General features: G+C 55.5%; 1 protein-coding gene across 1 annotated transcript in view; it reads right to left on the reverse strand.

Annotated features, from left to right (window-relative positions):
• Nucleotides 1–16,595, reverse strand: part of DMBT1 (deleted in malignant brain tumors 1) — a 39,648-nt gene that overhangs the window by 9,233 nt on the left and 13,820 nt on the right. The window contains exons 9-18 of the mRNA XM_067024428.1: nt 14,078–14,401; nt 12,644–12,673; nt 11,262–11,585; nt 8,448–8,771; nt 7,016–7,045; nt 5,635–5,958; nt 4,833–4,862; nt 3,416–3,442; nt 1,667–1,696; nt 1,252–1,402 (exon numbers count right to left, since the gene is read on the reverse strand). Of these exons, the coding sequence (XP_066880529.1) occupies nt 1,252–1,402; nt 1,667–1,696; nt 3,416–3,442; nt 4,833–4,862; nt 5,635–5,958; nt 7,016–7,045; nt 8,448–8,771; nt 11,262–11,585; nt 12,644–12,673; nt 14,078–14,401 (1,594 nt within the window). The remainder of the gene's footprint in view (nt 1–1,251; nt 1,403–1,666; nt 1,697–3,415; nt 3,443–4,832; nt 4,863–5,634; nt 5,959–7,015; nt 7,046–8,447; nt 8,772–11,261; nt 11,586–12,643; nt 12,674–14,077; nt 14,402–16,595) is intronic.

Here is a 16,595-nt window from a genome sequence, read left to right on the forward strand (position 1 = left end):
ATGGTTCTAGTCCTGCCTTTTGGGGTCACACATATGAGATCGACAGCCCCTCTCCCGACAGCCTTTTGCGTCACGTGAGAAAGGATCACATCCTACCTTAGACTTTTTCTTTGATCAAAAAGACCCCAGTTTCCCATCGAATTTTTAAAAATCCATGAATTCATAGTGATAGAAACAAATAGTTGAACAAAAAAATACTGGGCAAGTCAAATAGCCTCTCTGCAGCTCAGGTTTCTTATTTACGAAGGTGAAATCTCCCTACCCATGTATACTGAAGAAAGCCATCGTGAGGCTCAAACAATGTAATATATGGAAAAGTGCTGCATAAAATGTCACAAATGGTGGTCACTGGTATTAAGATGCTGACTTAGAACCAGTCACGGTCAACCTTCCTCCAAAGGATTTCATGAAGTCCCCACAATCCAGTATGAATTGGAATGATGAAGAGATTAAAAGAATATTGTACCTTTTGCAAAACCCCACACAACTTTCCAAGGCAGAGACTCCCAAGGCCACTGCCACCAGAAATCAAGAGGGAAAACTGCTTTGTTCAGTGGTGGCTGTTAGAGGAGAAATTACGGTTCCCCGTTCCCAGGACTCTAGAAACTACTGGTGACTCGCTGTGGCCCCCCACCCCTCCTTGAACCAATCACGTACCACTGTCGATCGGATGAAGCCTCCTCCACTTAAAACAAGGAATTCCCACTCTTCATTGGATGAGGCACAGACAACCTAACCTCTGCTGCGGGAATTTCTCCTCCTCTGCCCGAAACTCACCCCAAAAAAAGGAGGGAGTAGAGTGAAAAGGGTTCAGAAAAACTGGTGTGGTTGTTAATAGGATTCTGGTTATTATTACTCCTAACAATGATTATTGTTATTATTATTATTACTATTATAATAATTATTATTATTGCTCCTAACTATAATCCCTCCCACTGGATAACACTGTCCAAGTATTTTCATCTGTTTCTCTCTTGTGACCCTCCCAGTAACCAGCAAGGGTAGGAAAGCAGTTATTTTATTCTCCTCTCTTGAGGCTAAGGTGAATGAAATGATTTCCCATGGTCACACAGGAAATTAGTGACATAGGTGCAACTTGAAACCAGGGCTCTGGTCCTGGTGCCGCCTCTGTGCTTGGTCGAAAATGGAACCCATAAGAAAAAATGTCAACGGGGCACACATCTCTCCTGAAGTGCTAGGTGCCATGTATCCCCTTCTAAAGTGTCAGCAAGGTCCCTCACACACACTTACTGGACGTCTCTGAAGACTACAGTCACTACGTAGTTGTTCTGAACTTCAATGTCCCACACACACTTGGCATTGTTCGGATAGTTCCCAGGGTAGGATGGGCTGACAAAGCTCCCTGAAGGTTGGGACAGGAAGCTTCCGCAGGAATAATTTGCTGTTGGGATAAAATGGAAATACTGATGACCTACAATGCACACTGCACAGTCACCCGGGGGAGGTTTTTTTAACAATTCCCAAGACAGAAACCCACCAGGAGGTGCCTAGACCCAAACTATGCACTGATGGTCAGCGGGGTGCCCCTCCACAGAGACTGCACTTAGGGGAAACATCTCCTCATCATTCTCCTCACCCCCCCCCCCATTGTCACTGTCACTGAGGAGAAGGGACAAGGGGACTTGTCAGGGAGCTCAGAACTTACTGGCTGGGCGGGTGGGGTCGTAAACAGGATCTGTTGACAAAGAGAAAACATAATGATCAGTTTCCTGGTACCCTTGACACAACTGTGGAGTCCATGCTGGCTCTGTGCCTGGAAATGTGCCAACCCTGGGTTCATAGTGAATGCTGGATACAGGCCTTGCCCTCAGGGACCACACAGCCTGGAGGAGAGGATGGAAAACAGCAAATCCCGGCGTCATGAGCTGGGACTGTGACGGAGCAAAGCCCGGGAGGTGGTGGGAGCCTGGAGCTTCGGCTCCTGACCCAGACTGAGCAGGGAAAGGGGGGTGGATAATCAGGGAGGCTAGGCAAAAAGGGAGAAAGGGTGTTCCAGGCAGAGAGAACAGTGTGTGCGAAGGAGCCTAGGTGTACCTGGCACGTTTGGGGAACCTCGGTGTGTATGCCGCAGGGACAGGAGGGATGGCGGGAAGTACCAGACAACAGGAGAGAATTGTGCAGAGCCCTAGAGGTCCTCCTGAGCGGTGAGGGTCTGTGACCAGAAGGCCCTGAGGAATCGGTCCCCAGCGCTGGGACTGACCTTGGCGTCTTGTGAAGATGCCCCTAGCTGCACTGCAGAGAATGGATCAGAGAGGAGGGACAGCCCGAAGCTGCTGCTGCTTCAGGAAGCCAGGTGGTGAGGAGGGGGGGGTGGGGATGGAGAGGAAAGATCTCAGGGGTTGGGGGGAGAGGGGGTGTTCAGCAGCAGCTCAAGAGCAGCCAGTCAGGAGCTCTTGCTGATTTACACACCGAGCTCGAGATGAAGCAGGCTCCAGCCAGCCAGCACTGACCAGGGTCTAGTGTCCAAGGGGAGGGGTGGGATCTACACGGGGGAGGGCGGGCAGCCTCGCCTAGGGACTGACCAGAGATCTGAATCGTAGGCCGGCCAGGCTACTAAAGGACAAAGCGGAGCCTAAAGAGAGGCCCAGCCCTCCTGGGGTCGGGACATCAGCTGTAGGCGATGCCACGTGCCAGGAAAGGCAGGAGAGGCAAACTGTCTGGAGAGTGATCACCATGACCGCAGCCTGGAGACCAGCAGCCAAGGCTGGGGAGAAGAAATCCATGCCCTCTCGGTCAGCTGGAAAAATATGATAGTTACTCTGAGTGGTTGGGGTTGCTGGGTGCCACCAATCTCGAAAGAAAATGAGGTGATTTTAGGATATTGCTGGATCATTTCAAAATTCCATGGTCATCAGTTTGATGGAGAAAATAAATCCTTTTCCCTACTGCAGGACTTCTCAGAGCCTTGACCATTCCAAATTACACTGTGACTGGCCAAAAAGGATCAGAGTATATAGCAGTTCCCGACATATTTAGCACGAGATATTTTCTCATAAAGATCATTTGAGGGATCGCTCTCAACGCGAAGCATTCTTTAACAGACAAACATTTGAAGGCGTGTTCCTTGGCCATGTTTCTAGCATGGTCACAGTTCTCTATGGCATGACCAGGAGCTATTTTCATTGGAAACAACCAGAAAAACCAAACCTCTTCCCCCACAGCATCTCTGAATGAACACTGGCAGCAGGAGGTGGCAGGAGACCAGAGGGGCCCTCCAGCCAAAGAAGAGTGACAGGCATGGTTTGGGGGACTCAGCTTATCACTAAAACAGATTCCAGAGTCCTCAGAGGGAAAGCATGCCCCCAGGAGGAGGCTGCTCTTCTCCTTCTCCTTCTGGAAACCCGAGAGGGTAGAATTCCGGAGAGGAGTCTTGGGTTGGGCTGCAGTGACTCACCTGGGATAGTAGAACTGATCTCTGCAGCTGCAAGAAAGAGGAAACATGATGAGCCGCGGCACCCAGTATGTGCTGAAACAAACCCATCAGGTTCCTGAGAGAGAGAGATGTTGAGTGCCTGAGCCCTACCCTCCAGGGTGGGAGGAGGGCAGCCTGGGAGTTGTCCAGGACAGGGGAATAGCAAACCTCAAACTCATATATCACTCTCCACAATAGAAAAGGGTTTGGGGGAATTTGTTGTTGCAACCTGTATTGACCCTTCTCTGCCCTGGTGGTCCGCTAAGGAGGGTGCTACACCAGAACCAAGAAAGTCAGGGATCGAGGTATAGGGGTGATGCATTCAGGGAAACTGCCCATCTTTCAGGGAAGTTCAGCATGAGAAGAGCACAGCACAAAGAGCCCGTTTCTGGAGAAAACCACACGAAGATAGAAGCTCAATAACTTGCAAGCAAAGGGGAGCAGATGACACTGGGGGCTGCGTGGTGCCCACGTTTGTGGGCGTTCCAAATGCTGCGGGAGCTACTCCACACGCAGACACAGCGAGGGGTGCAGGCGGCACAGCATCGCTTATTTCCAACGCCAACGTCATTAGCTCTGTGTCTGTTCAGAGTCCCTCCAGGACATGTCAGCTGAAGAGCTAGAAAAAATACAGACTCTCTCCCGTCCTGGGCTGTAGACCTGTGCCTAACAACTGCCCCTTGGCAGGAAGGAAGCTGACAGTGAAGTCCATAAACATAGGAAATAGAGGTAAGAAAAGTGCAAGGGAAAGGCTGTACTGGAACTTCTGCATCCAGCTCTACCTGAAGACTGTCCTACCTCCTAGCTACGGAAGTCATTGCGGCCCCCACTCCCACCCCAGCTCAAGAGAGGGTGAGTTGGGATCCTATCGCTCGGCAACAAAAGCATTCTGAGTAATGGATGCCACAACTGGGAGGTGAAGGTTCTCCGTAACTCTGGCACGCGAAAGGAAGCCTCCACATTAGATGAGGCGGGGAGCTCAGAGGGCCACCCTCCACAAGAGCAATGAGCCCGCGCTCCTGACTGAGTGCTCTCTGCTGAAAGTCTCCCTTTTGCACTCCGCGGGGTCGGGGACCCGAAACAGCCCTGTTCTACCCGCACACATCACTCTCGGTCTAGACAATGCTTTCGAGCAGAAGTGAACCCAGGACAGGCCTGCCTGTCACCCAAATCTCTGGGGAGACACTGTGAGGCCACAATGTCCTTAAATCGCTGAGCCAGACCCGAGGATCCCTGTGCTATGGGTCCTCTGGAAGCATGTGCTCGCTCTAGAGTAACCGGGGCAGGTACTGAGAGGTGGAAAACGTCCACGCACCCCGCCTGGGGGTCCTGGCTGAAGTCTGTGGAGGTGAGTGGGGAGGGAGGGGACACCCTGGAGTCAAGAGGCAGCAGGACTCACCTGGCAGAAGCGTGGAATGGGTGCCGGCACCTGGGAGAGAGAGAAGGCAGATCAGACACCTTGCACACAGGGCGCACGACAGGGGTAAAAGGGGCCGACGCTGAGCAGGGGAGACGCTCAGTCCATGTCTGTGCCCAGCCATGCAGGGCGGGACCCCTGCCTTCCTCACCGCAAAAAAACGCTCCTCCTGAGAGGTCCAGGCAGCCCAGCACCCCTTAATTCCAATGTCAAGGTGATTCGCTCTGTGTCTAGATGAACGAGTGGACCCGAAGCAGTCATCAGCCTCACAGCATTTAGGGCCCACTGAGGCAGCAAGATTGGGGTTCCAGTTCCAAGTCCCAATCCCATGTGAAGTGTGTCAGCCCGACCGTAGGGGATGAAAAGGCTGTGCCCGGCAGCCACCCTGCGGCCACTGCCCTGAACACGGCAGGCCTGGTGCCCAGACACTGCATCCCGGTTCTCTGAAGGGGCGACCATCCAGGACTCAGGAACCAAACCCTGGGCCACCTGCAGTCCTAGCCCGTGACCTCCATTCACAGGCCTCGGGCCAGAACTTGCCTCTTTGGCCTCTGGCTTGCACTGTGGCATTGAGAAAAAAGGCTTCAAGTCACTTTCACTTGGGTTCTTTGTTCACATTCACCAGCTACATGCCTGGCAGCTTGTGAAAAAGCTCATACTAATTCTTAGCACGAGACCAAGTATTTAAGGAAGCGAGAAATGTAAAAATGCTTTCAAAGGGATTCAGAATGTCAGAAGGAAACCACACCCCCAGAGAGGGACACCCAGCTTGCTTGAGACCAACCTGAGCAGACGACACTGGCGTCCTCGCTGTGTCCACAGTTGTGTGTGTTCCAGTCGCTGTGAGGGCAGCTCCACAGGTAGGTTTCATGCCCCGAGCAGCCCACGTCGTCCAGGACGATGGGCCCTGAGCCCTGACCGTACCGGGCACTTCCTGGGGCCGACGTGGCCCGGCCACAGCCCAGCTGTCTGCAGACCACGTCGGCGTCGTTGGTGTCCCAGCTGTCATCACACACGGTGCCCCAGGAGCCTCGGTACAGGACCTCCACTCGGCCCTGACATCTGTCACCTCCATTCACCAGCCTCAGGGCCAAACCAGATTCAGTTCCTGGAAGGAGATGGGAAAATGCTCTCTCCTGTGTCTTCCAGTGGAAGAGGTCCTGAGGACCGAACGAGATTCAGAATCCTTCCAGGGAAAGACTTCTGAGTGCAAGGTCATGTTTTCCTTCCGGAGGACCTGACTGAGCCCGGTCATCATTATTTGTCCTCACGGGGCTTTTTGATAGAACCCTTGGCTATGGACTGAGCTACGCATGTTCTCTGATGGGTTCCCCACAAGGCCCAGCAGTTCCGTGGCTGACCCCAGCCTCGGGAGGGAGGTGGGAAGAAGGGAAGCCCTCAGCCGCAATACCCAGGGAGCACGGGGATGAACGTGAGCCCCTGAAGCAGGAGACCACCAGAGACAGCTTCCCAGACCCCGCCGAGGAGCCACCTTCAGATGGTCTCTCGCACGTGGGATCCTCTCCAACAGGCCCAAGGATATTCTGAAGACTACTTTTCCGCTGAGCACTCACTCACGTCATTTTCAAACCCCAAACTTAAGCTGACCCTGGAACGAGCCATGCACCCGCTGAAAATCCTCAGAGCACTTGTCCATCAGTAGGCACAAGGCATCTATTGGCACCAGGCTGTTCAGAGTCCCTCCAGGACATGTCAGCTGAAGAGCTAGAAAACAAACAGACTCTATCCCGTCCTGGGCTGTAGACCTGTGCCTAACAACTGCCCCTTGGCAGGAAGCAAGCTGACAGTGAAGTCCATAAACATAGGAAATAGAGGTAAGAAAAGAGCAAGGGAAAGGCTGTACTGGAACTTCTGCATCCAGCTCTACCTGAAGACTGTCCTACCTCCTAGCTACGGAAGTCATTGCGGCCCCCACTCCCACCCCAACTCAAGAGAGGGTGAGTTGGGATCCTATCGCTCGGCAACAAAAGCATTCTGAGTAATGGATGCCACAACTGGGAGGTGAAGGTTCTCCGTAACTCTGGCACGCGAAAGGAACCCTCCACATTAGATGAGGCGGGGAGCTCAGAGGCTCAAGCCAAGCGTCCGCACTTGCACCCAGGCCTGATGAGCCGGCCGTTCGGCAGGACCCAAGCGCTGCTTACCGGAGGTGGGAGGTGTGGTCGTCCAGGAATCTGCAGGGAAGACACAGCAGGATTAGAAAGGACGTGTCTACAGTCAGGGTTGGCCTAGTGACCTGTCACTCATACCAGAGAAAGCGGGGTCTGAGAATCTCCACTGCCTGGGGGAGGAAGAGGCCTTTTCGGAGAGTCTGTCGTGAGCCAGACGATGCCCTCAAATGTCCGCGACATGGCAAAGAGGCGCCACCCTCCACAAGAGCAATGAGCCCGCGCTCCCGACTGAGTGCCCTCTGCTGAAAGTCTCCCTTTGGCACTCCGCCGGGTCGGGGACCCGAAACAGGCCTGTTCTCCCCGCACACATCACTCTCGGTCTACACAATGCTTCTGAGCGGAAGTGACGCCAGGACAGGCCTCCCTGTCACCCAAATCTCTGGGGAGACACTGTGTAGCCACAATGTCCTTAAATCGCTGAGCCAGACCCGAGGATCCCTGTGCTATGGATCCTCTGGAAGCATGTGCTCGCTCTAGAGTGACCGGGGCAGGTACTGAGAGGTGGAAAACGTCCACTCGCCCCGCCTGGGGGTGCTGGTTGAAGTCTGTGGAGGTGGGTGGGGAGGGAGGGGACACCCCGGAGTCAAGAGGCAGCAGGACTCCCCTGGCAGGAGCCTGGACTGGGTGCCGGCAGCTGGGAGAGAGAGAAGGCAGATCAGACACCTTGCACACAGGGCGCACGACAGGGGCAAAAGGGGCCGACGCTGAGCAGGGGAGACGCTCAGTCCATGTCTGTGCCCAGCCACGCAGGGCGGGACCCCTGCCATCCTCACCCCCCAAAAACGCTCCTCCTGAGAGGTCCAGGCAGCCCAGCACCCCTTAATTCCAATGTCAAGGTGATTAGCTCTGTGTCTAGATGAACGAGTGGACCCGAAGCAGTCATCAGCCTCACAGCATTTAGGGCCAACGGAGGCAGCAAGATTGGGGTTCCAGTTCCAAGTCCAAATCCCATGTGAAGTGTGTCAGCCCAACCGTAGGGGATGAAAGGGCTGGGCCCGGCAGCCACCCTGCGGCCACTGCCCTGAACACGGCAGGCCTGGTGCCCAGACACTGCATCCCGGTTCTCTGAAGGGGCGACCGTCCAGGACTCAGGAACCAAACCCTGGGCCACCTGCAGTCCTAGCCCGTGACCTCCATTCACAGACCTCGGGCCAGAACTCGCCTCTTTGGCCTCTGGCTTGCACTGTGGCATGGAGAAAAAAGGCTTCAAGTCACTTTCACTTGGGTTCTTTGTTCACATTCACCAGCTACATGCCTGGCAGCTTGTGAAAAAGCTCATACTAATTCTTAGCACGAGACCAAGTATTTAAGGAAGCGAAAATGTAAAAATGCTTTCAAAGGGATTCAGAATGTCAGAAGGAAACCACACCCCCAGAGAGGGACACCCAGCTTGTTTGAGACCAACCTGAGCAGACGACACTGGCGTCCTCGCTGTGTCCACAGTTGTGTGTGTTCCAGTCGCTGTGAGGGCAGCTCCACAGGTAGGTTTCGTGCCCCGAGCAGCGCACGTCGTCCAGGACGATGGGGCCTGAGCCCTGACCGTACCGGGCATTTCCTGGGGCCGACGTGGCCCGGCCACAGCCCAGCTGTCTGCAGACCACGTCGGCGTCGTTGGTGTCCCAGCTGTCATCACACACGGTGCCCCAGGAGCCTCGGTACAGGACCTCCACCCGGCCCTGACACCTGTCACCTCCATTCACCAGCCTCAGGGCCAAACCAGATTCAGTTCCTGGAAGGAGATGGGAAAATGCACTCTCCTGTGTCTTCCAGGGGAAGAGGTCCTGAGGACCGAACGAGATTCAGAATCCTTCCAGGGAAAGACTTCTGAGTGCAAGGTCATGTTTTCCTTCCGGAGGACCTGACTGAGCCCGGTCATCATTATTTGTCCTCACGGGGTTATTTGATAGAACCCTTGGCTATGGACTGAGCTACGCATGTTCTCTGATGGGTTCCTCACAAGGCCCAGCAGTTCCGTGGCTGACCCCAGCCTCGGGCGGGAGGTGGGAAGAAGGGAAGCCCTCAGCCGGAATCCCCAGGGAGCACGGGGATGAACGTGAGCCCCTGCAGCAGGAGACCACCAGAGACAGCTTCCCAGACCCCGCCGAGGAGCCACCTTCAGATGGTCCCTCCCACGTGGGATCCTCTCCATCAGGCCCAAGGATATTCTGAAGGCTACCTTTCCGCTGAGCACTCACTCACGTCATTTTCAAACCCCAAACTTAAGCTGACTCTTGAACGAGCCATGCACCTGCTGAAAATCCTCAAAGCACTTGTCCATCAGTTGGCACAAGGCTTCTATTGGCAGCAGGCTGTTCAGAGTCCCTCCAGGACATGTCAGCTGAAGAGCTAGAAAAAATACAGACTCTATCCGTCCTGGGCTGTAGACCTGTGCCTAACAACTGCCCCTTGGCAGGAAGCAAGCTGACAGTGAAGTCCATAAACCTAGGAAATAGAGGTAAGAATAGTGCAAGGGAAAGGCTGTACTGGAACTTCTGCATCCAGCTCTACCTGAAGACTGTCCTACCTCCTAGCTACGGAAGTCATTGCGGCCCCCACTCCCACCCCAACTCAAGAGAGGGTGAGTTGGGATCCTATCGCTTGGCAACAAAAGCATTCTGAGTAATGGATGCCACAACTGGGAGGTGAAGGTTCTCCGTAATTCTGGCACGTGAAAGGAACCCTCCACATTAGATGAGGCGGGGAGCTAAGAGGCTCAAGCCAAGTGTCCGCACTTGCACCCAGGCCTGATGAGTGGGCCGTTCGGCAGGACCCAAGCGCTGCTTACCGGAGGCGGGAGGTGTGGTCGTCCAGGAATCTGCAGGGAAGACACAGCAGGATTAGAAAGGACGTGTCTACAGTCAGGGTTGGCCTAGTGACCTGTCACTCATACCAGAGAAAGCGGGGTCTGAGAATCTCCACTGCCTGGGGGAGGAAGAGGCCTTTTCGGAGAGACTGCCGTGAGCCTGACGATGCCCTCAAATGTCCGCGACATGGCAAAGAGGCGCCACCCTCCACAAGAGCAATGAGCCCGCGCTCCCGACTGAGTGCCCTCTGCTGAAAGTCTCCCTTTGGCACTCCGCGGGGTCGGGGACCTGAAACAGGCCTGTTCTCCCCGCACACATCACTCTCGGTCTACACAATGCTTTGGAGCGGAAGTGACCCCAGGACAGGCCTCCCTGTCACCCAAATTTCTGGGGAGACACTGTGTAGCCACAATATCCTTAAATCGCTGAGCCAGACCCGAGGATCCCTGTGCTATGGATCCTCTGGAAGCATGTGCTCGCTCTAGAGTGACCGGTGCAGGTACTGAGAGGTAGAAAACGTCCACTCGCCCCGCCTGGAGGTCCTGGTTGACGTCTGTGGAGGTGAGTGGGGAGGGAGGGGACACCCCGGAGTCAAGAGGCAGCAGGACTCCCCTGGCAGGAGCCTGGACTGGGTGCCGGCAGCTGGGATAGAGAGAAGGCAGATCAGACACCTTGCACAGAGGGCACACGACAGGGGCAAAAGGGGACGACGCTGAGCAGGGGAGACACTCAGTCCATGCTTGTGCCCAGCCACGCAGGGTGGGAACCCTGCCATCCTCACCCCCCAAGGACGCTCCTCCTGAGAGGTCCAGGCAGCCCAGCACCCCTGATTTCCAATGTCAAGGTGATTAGCTCTGTGTCTAGATGAACGAGTGGATCTGAAGCAGTCATCAGCCTCACAGCATTTAGGGCCCACTGAGGCAGCACGATCGGGGGTTCCAGTTCCAAGTCCAAATCCCATGTGAAGTGTGTCACCCCGACCGTAGGGGATGAAAAGGCTGTGCCCGGCAGCCACCCTGCGGCCACTGCCCTGCACACGGCAGGCCTGGTGCCCAGACAGTGCATCCCGGTTCTCTGAAGGGGCGACCGTCCAGGACTCAGGAACCAAACCCTGGGCCACCTGCAGTCCTAGCCCGTGACCTCCATTCACAGACCTCGGGCCAGAACTCGCCTCTTTGGCCTCTGGCTTGCACTGTGGCATGGAGAAAAAAGGCTTCAAGTCACTTTCACTTGGGTTCTTTGTTCACATTCACCAGCTACATGCCTGGCAGCTTGTGAAAAAGCTCACACTAATTCTTAGCACGAAACCAAGTATTTAAGGAAGCGAGAAATGTAAAAATGCTTTAAAAGGGATTCAGAATGTCAGAAGGAAACCACACCCCCAGAGAGGGACACCCAGCTTGTTTGAGACCAACCTGAGCAGACGACACTGGCGTCCTCACTGTGTGCACAGTTGTGTGTGTTCCAGTCTCTGTGAGGGCAGCTCCACAGGTAGGTTTCGTGCCCCGAGCAGCGCACGTCGTCCAGGACGATTGGCCCTGAGCCCTGACCGTACCGGGCATTTCCTGGGGCCGACGTGGCCCGGCCACAGCCCAGCTGTCTGCAGACCACATCGGCATCGTTGGTGTCCCAGCTGTCATCACACACGGTGCCCCAGGAGCCTCGGTACAGGACCTCCACCCGGCCCTGACACCTGTCACCTCCATTCACCAGCCTCAGGGCCAAACCAGATTCAGTTCCTGGAAGGAGATGGGAAAATGCTCTCTCCTGTGTCTTCCAGGGGAAGAGGTCCTGAGGACCGAACGAGATTCAGAATCCTTCCAGGGAAAGACTTCTGAGTGCAAGGTCATGTTTTCCTTCTGGAGGACCTGACTGAGCCCAGTCATCATTATTTGTCCTGACGGGGCTATTTGATAGATCCCTTGGCTATGGACTGAGCTACGCATGTTCTCTGATGGGTTCCCCATAAGGCCCAGCAGTTCCGTGACTGACCCCAGTCTCGGGATGGAGGTGGGAAGCAGGGAAGCCCTCAGCCGGAATCCCCAGGGAGCACGGGAATGAACGTGAGTCCTTGAAGCAAGAGATCACCAGAGACAGCTTCCCAGACCCCGCCGAGGAGCCAGCTTCAGATGGCCCCTCCCACGTGGGATCCTCTCCATCAGGCCCAAGGATATTCTGAAGGCTACCTTTCCGCTGAGCACTCACTCACGTCATTTTCAAACCCCAAACTTAAGCTGACTCTTGAACGAGCCATGCACCCGCTGAAAATCCTCAGAGCACTTGTACATCAGCAGGCACAAGGCATCTATTGGCAGCAGGCTGTTCAGAGTCCCTCCAGGACATGTCAGCTGAAGAGCTAGAAAAAATACAGACTCTCTCCTGTCCTGGGCTGTAGACCTGTGCCTAACAACTGCCCCTTGGCAGGAAGGAAGCTGACAGTGACGTCCATAAACATAGGAAAATAGAGGTAAGAAAAGTGCAAGGGAAAGGCTGTACTGGAACTTCTGCATCCAGCTCTACCTGAAGACTGTCCTACCTCTTACCTACGGAAGTCATTGCGGCCCCCACTCCCACCCCAACTCAAGAGAGGGTGAGTTGGGATCCTATCGCTCGGCAACAAAAGCATTCTGAGTAATGGATGCCACAACTGGGAGGTGAAGGTTCTCCGTAACTCTGGCACGCGAAAGGAACGCTCCACATTAGATGAGGCGGGGAGCTCAGAGGCTCAAGCCAAGCGTCCGCACTTGCACCCAGGCCTGATGAGCGGGCCATTCAGCAGGACCCAAGCGCTGCTTACCGGAGGCGGGAGGTGTGGTCGTCCAGGAATCTGCAGGGAAGACACAGCAGGATTAGAAAGGATGTGTCTACAGTCAGGGTTGGCCTAGTGACCTGTCACTCATACCAGAGAAAGCGGGGTCTGAGAATCTCCACTGCCTGGGGGAGGAAGAGGCCTTTTCGGAGAGCCTGCCGTGAGCCAGACGATGCCCTCAAATGTCCGCGACATGGCAAAGAAGCGCCACCCCCCAAAAGAGCAATGTGCCCGCGCTCCCGACTGAGTGCCCTCTGCTGAAAGTCTCCCTTTGGCACTCCGTGGGGTCGGGGACCCGAAACAGGCCTGTTCTCCCCGCATACATCACTCTCGGTCTAGACAACGCTTTCGAGCAGAAGTGCCCCCAGGACAGGCCTCCCTGTCACCCAAATCTCTGGGGAGACACTGTGTAGCCACAATGTCCTTAAATCGCTGACCCAGACCCGAGGATCCCTGTGCTATGGGTCCTCTGGAAGCATGTGCTCGCTCTAGAGTGACCTGGGCAGGTACTGAGAGGTGGTGAACGTCCACTCGCCCCGCCTGGGGGTCCAAGCTGAAGACTGTGGAGGTGAGTGGGGAGGGAGGGGACACCCTGGAGTCAAGAGGCAGCAGGATTCACCTGGCAGGAGCGTGGACTGGGTGCCAGCAGCTGGGAGAGAGAGAAGGCAGATCAGACACCTTGCACAGAGGGCGCACGACAGGGGCAAAAGGGGCCGACGCTGAGCAGGGGAGACGCTCAGTACATGTCTGTGACCAGCCACACAGGGTGGGACCTCTGCCATCCTCACGCCTCAAAGACGCTCCTCCTGAGAGGTCCAGGCAGCCCAGCATCCCTGATTTCCAATGTCACGGTTTTTAGCTCTGTGTCTAGGTGAACGAGTGGACCCGAAGCAGTCATCAGCCTCACAGCATTTAGGGCCCACTGAGGCAGCAAGATCGGGGGTTCCAGTTCCAAGTCCCAATCCCATGTGAAGTGTGTCAGCCCGTCCGCAGGGGATGAAAAGGCTGTGCCCGGCAGCCACCCTGCGGCCACTGCCCTGAACACGGCAGGCCTGGTGCCCAAACACTGCATCCCGGTTCTCTGAAGGGGCGACCGTCCAGGACTCAGGAACCAAACCCTGGGCCACCTGCAGTCCTAGCCCGTGACCTCCATTCACAGACCTCGGGCCAGAACTCGCCTCTTTGGCCTCTGGCTTGCACTGTGGCATGGAGAAAAAAGGCCTCAAGTCCCTTTCACTTGGGTTCTTTGTTCGCATTCACCAGCTACATGCCTGGCAGCTTGTGAAAAAGCTCATACTAATTCTTAGCACGAGACCAAGTATTTAAGGAAGCGAGAAATGTAAAAATGCTTTCAAAGGGATTCAGAATGTCAGAAGGAAACCACACCCCCAGAGAGGGACACCCAGCTTGTTTGAGACCAACCTGAGCAGACGACACTGGCGTCCTCGCTGTGTCTACAGTTGTGTGTGTTCCATGGGTTGTGAGGGCAGCTCCACAGGTCGGTTTCGTGCCCCGAGCAGCGCACATCGTCCAGGACGATGGGGCCTGAGCCCTGACCGTACCAGGCATTTCCTGGGGCCGACGTGGCCCGGCCACAGCCCAGCTGTCTGCAGACCACGTCGGCGTCGTTGGTGTCCCAGCTGTCATCACACACGGTGCCCCAGGAGCCTCGGTACAGGACCTCCACTCGGCCCTGGCAGCTGTCACTTCCATTCACCAGCCTCAGGGCCAAACCAGATTCAGGTCCTGGAAGGAGATGGGAAAATGCTCTCTCCTGTGTCTTCCAGGGGAAGAGGTCCTGAGGGCCAAACGAGATTCAGAATCCTTCCAGGGAAAGACTTCTGAGTGCAAGGTCATGTTTTCCTTCCGGAGGACCTGACTGAGCCCGGTCATCATTATTTGTCCTCACGGGGCTATATGATGGAACCCTTGGCTATGGACTGAGCTACGCATGTTCTCGGATGGGTTCCCCACAAGGCCCAGCAGGTCCGTGACTGACCCCAGCCTCGGGATGGAGGTGGGAAGAAGGGAAGCCCTCAGCCGGAATCCCCAGGGAGCACGGGGATGAACGTGAGCCCCTGCAGCAGGAGACCACCAGAGACAGCTTCCCAGACCCCGCCGAGGAGCCACCTTCAGATGGTCCCTCCCACGTGGGATCCTCTCCATCAGGCCCAAGGATATTCTGAAGGCTACTTCTCCGCTGAGCACTCACTCACGTCATTTTCAAACCCCAAACTTAAGCTGACCCTTGAACGTGCCATGCACCCGCTGAAAATCCTCAGAGCACTTGTCCATCAGCAGGCACAAGGCATCTATTGGCAGCAGGCTGTTCAGAGTCCCTCCAGGACATGTCAGATGAAGAGCTAGAAAAAATACAGACTCTCTCCCGTCCTGGGCTGTAGACCTGTGCCTAACAACTGCCCCTTGGCAGGAAGGAAGCTGACAGTGAAGTCCATAAACATAGGAAAATAGAGGTAAGAAAAGTGCAAGGGAAAGGCTGTACTGGAACTTCTGCATCCAGCTCTACCTGAAGACTGTCCTACCTCCTAGCTACGGAAGTCATTGCGGCCCCCACTCCCACCCCAACTCAAGAGAGGGTGAGTTGGGATCCTATCGCTTGGCAACAAAAGCATTCTGAGTAATGGATGCCACAACTGGGAGCTGAAGGTTCTCCGTAACTCTGGCACGCGAAAGGAACCCTCCACATTAGATGAGGCGGGGAGCTCAGAGGGCCACCCTCCACAAGAGCAATGAGCCCGCGCTCCTGACTGAGTGCTCTCTGCTGAAAGTCTCCCTTTTGCACTCCGCGGGCTCGGGGACCCGAAATAGCCCTGTTCTCCCCGCACACATCACTCTCGTACTAGACAACGCTTTCGAGCAGAAGTGAACCCAGGACAGGCCTCCCTGTCACCCAAATCTCTGGGGAGACACTGTGTAGCCACCTTGTCCTTAAATCGCTGAGCCAGACCCGAGGATCCCTGTGCTATGGATCCTCTGGAAGCATGTGCTCGCTCTAGAGTGACCTGGGCAGGTACTGAGAGGTGGAAAACGTCCACTCGCCCCGCCTGGGGGTCCTGGCTGAAGTCTGTGGAGGTGAGTGGGGAGGGAGGGGACACTCCGGAGTCAAGAGGCAGCAGGATTCACCTGGCAGGAGCGTGGACTGGGTGCCAGCAGCTGGGAGAGAGAGAAGGCAGATCAGACACCTTGCACAGAGGGCGCACGACAGGGGCAAAAGGGGCCGACGCTGAGCAGGTGAGACGCTCAGTCCATGTCTGTGCCCAGCCACACAGGGTGGGACCTCTGCCATCCTCACCCCTCAAAGACGCTCCTCCTGAGAGGTCCAGGCAGCCCAGCATCCCTGATTTCCAATGTCACGGTGATTAGCTCTGTGTCTAGGTGAACGAGTGGACCCGAAGCAGTCATCAGCCTCACAGCATTTAGGGCCCACTGAGGCAGCAAGATCGGGGTTCCAGTTCCAAGTCCCAATCCCATGTGAAGTGTGTCAGCCCGTCCGCAGGGGATGAAAAGGCTGTGCCCGGCAGCCACCCTGCGGCCACTGCCCTGAACACGGCAGGCCTGGTGCCCAAACACTGCATCCCGGTTCTCTGAAGGGGCGACCGTCCAGGACTCAGGAACCAAACCCTGGGCCACCTGCAGTCCTAGCCCGTGACCTCCATTCACAGACCTCGGGCCAGAACTCGCGTCTTTGGCCTCTGGCTTGCACTGTGGCATGGAGAAAAAAGGCTTCAAGTCACTTTCACTTGGGTTCTTTGTTCGCATTCACCAGCTACATGCCTGGCAGCTTGTGAAAAAGCTCATACTAATTCTTAGCACGAGACCAAGTATTTAAGGAAGCGAGAAATGTAAAAATGCTTTCAAAGGGATTCAGAATGTCAGAAGGAAACCACACCCCCAGAGAGGGACACCCAGCTTGTTTGAG

The sequence above is a fragment of the Kogia breviceps genome, chromosome 2, assembly GCF_026419965.1.
Source record: "Kogia breviceps isolate mKogBre1 chromosome 2, mKogBre1 haplotype 1, whole genome shotgun sequence".
NCBI lineage: Eukaryota > Metazoa > Chordata > Mammalia > Artiodactyla > Physeteridae > Kogia > Kogia breviceps.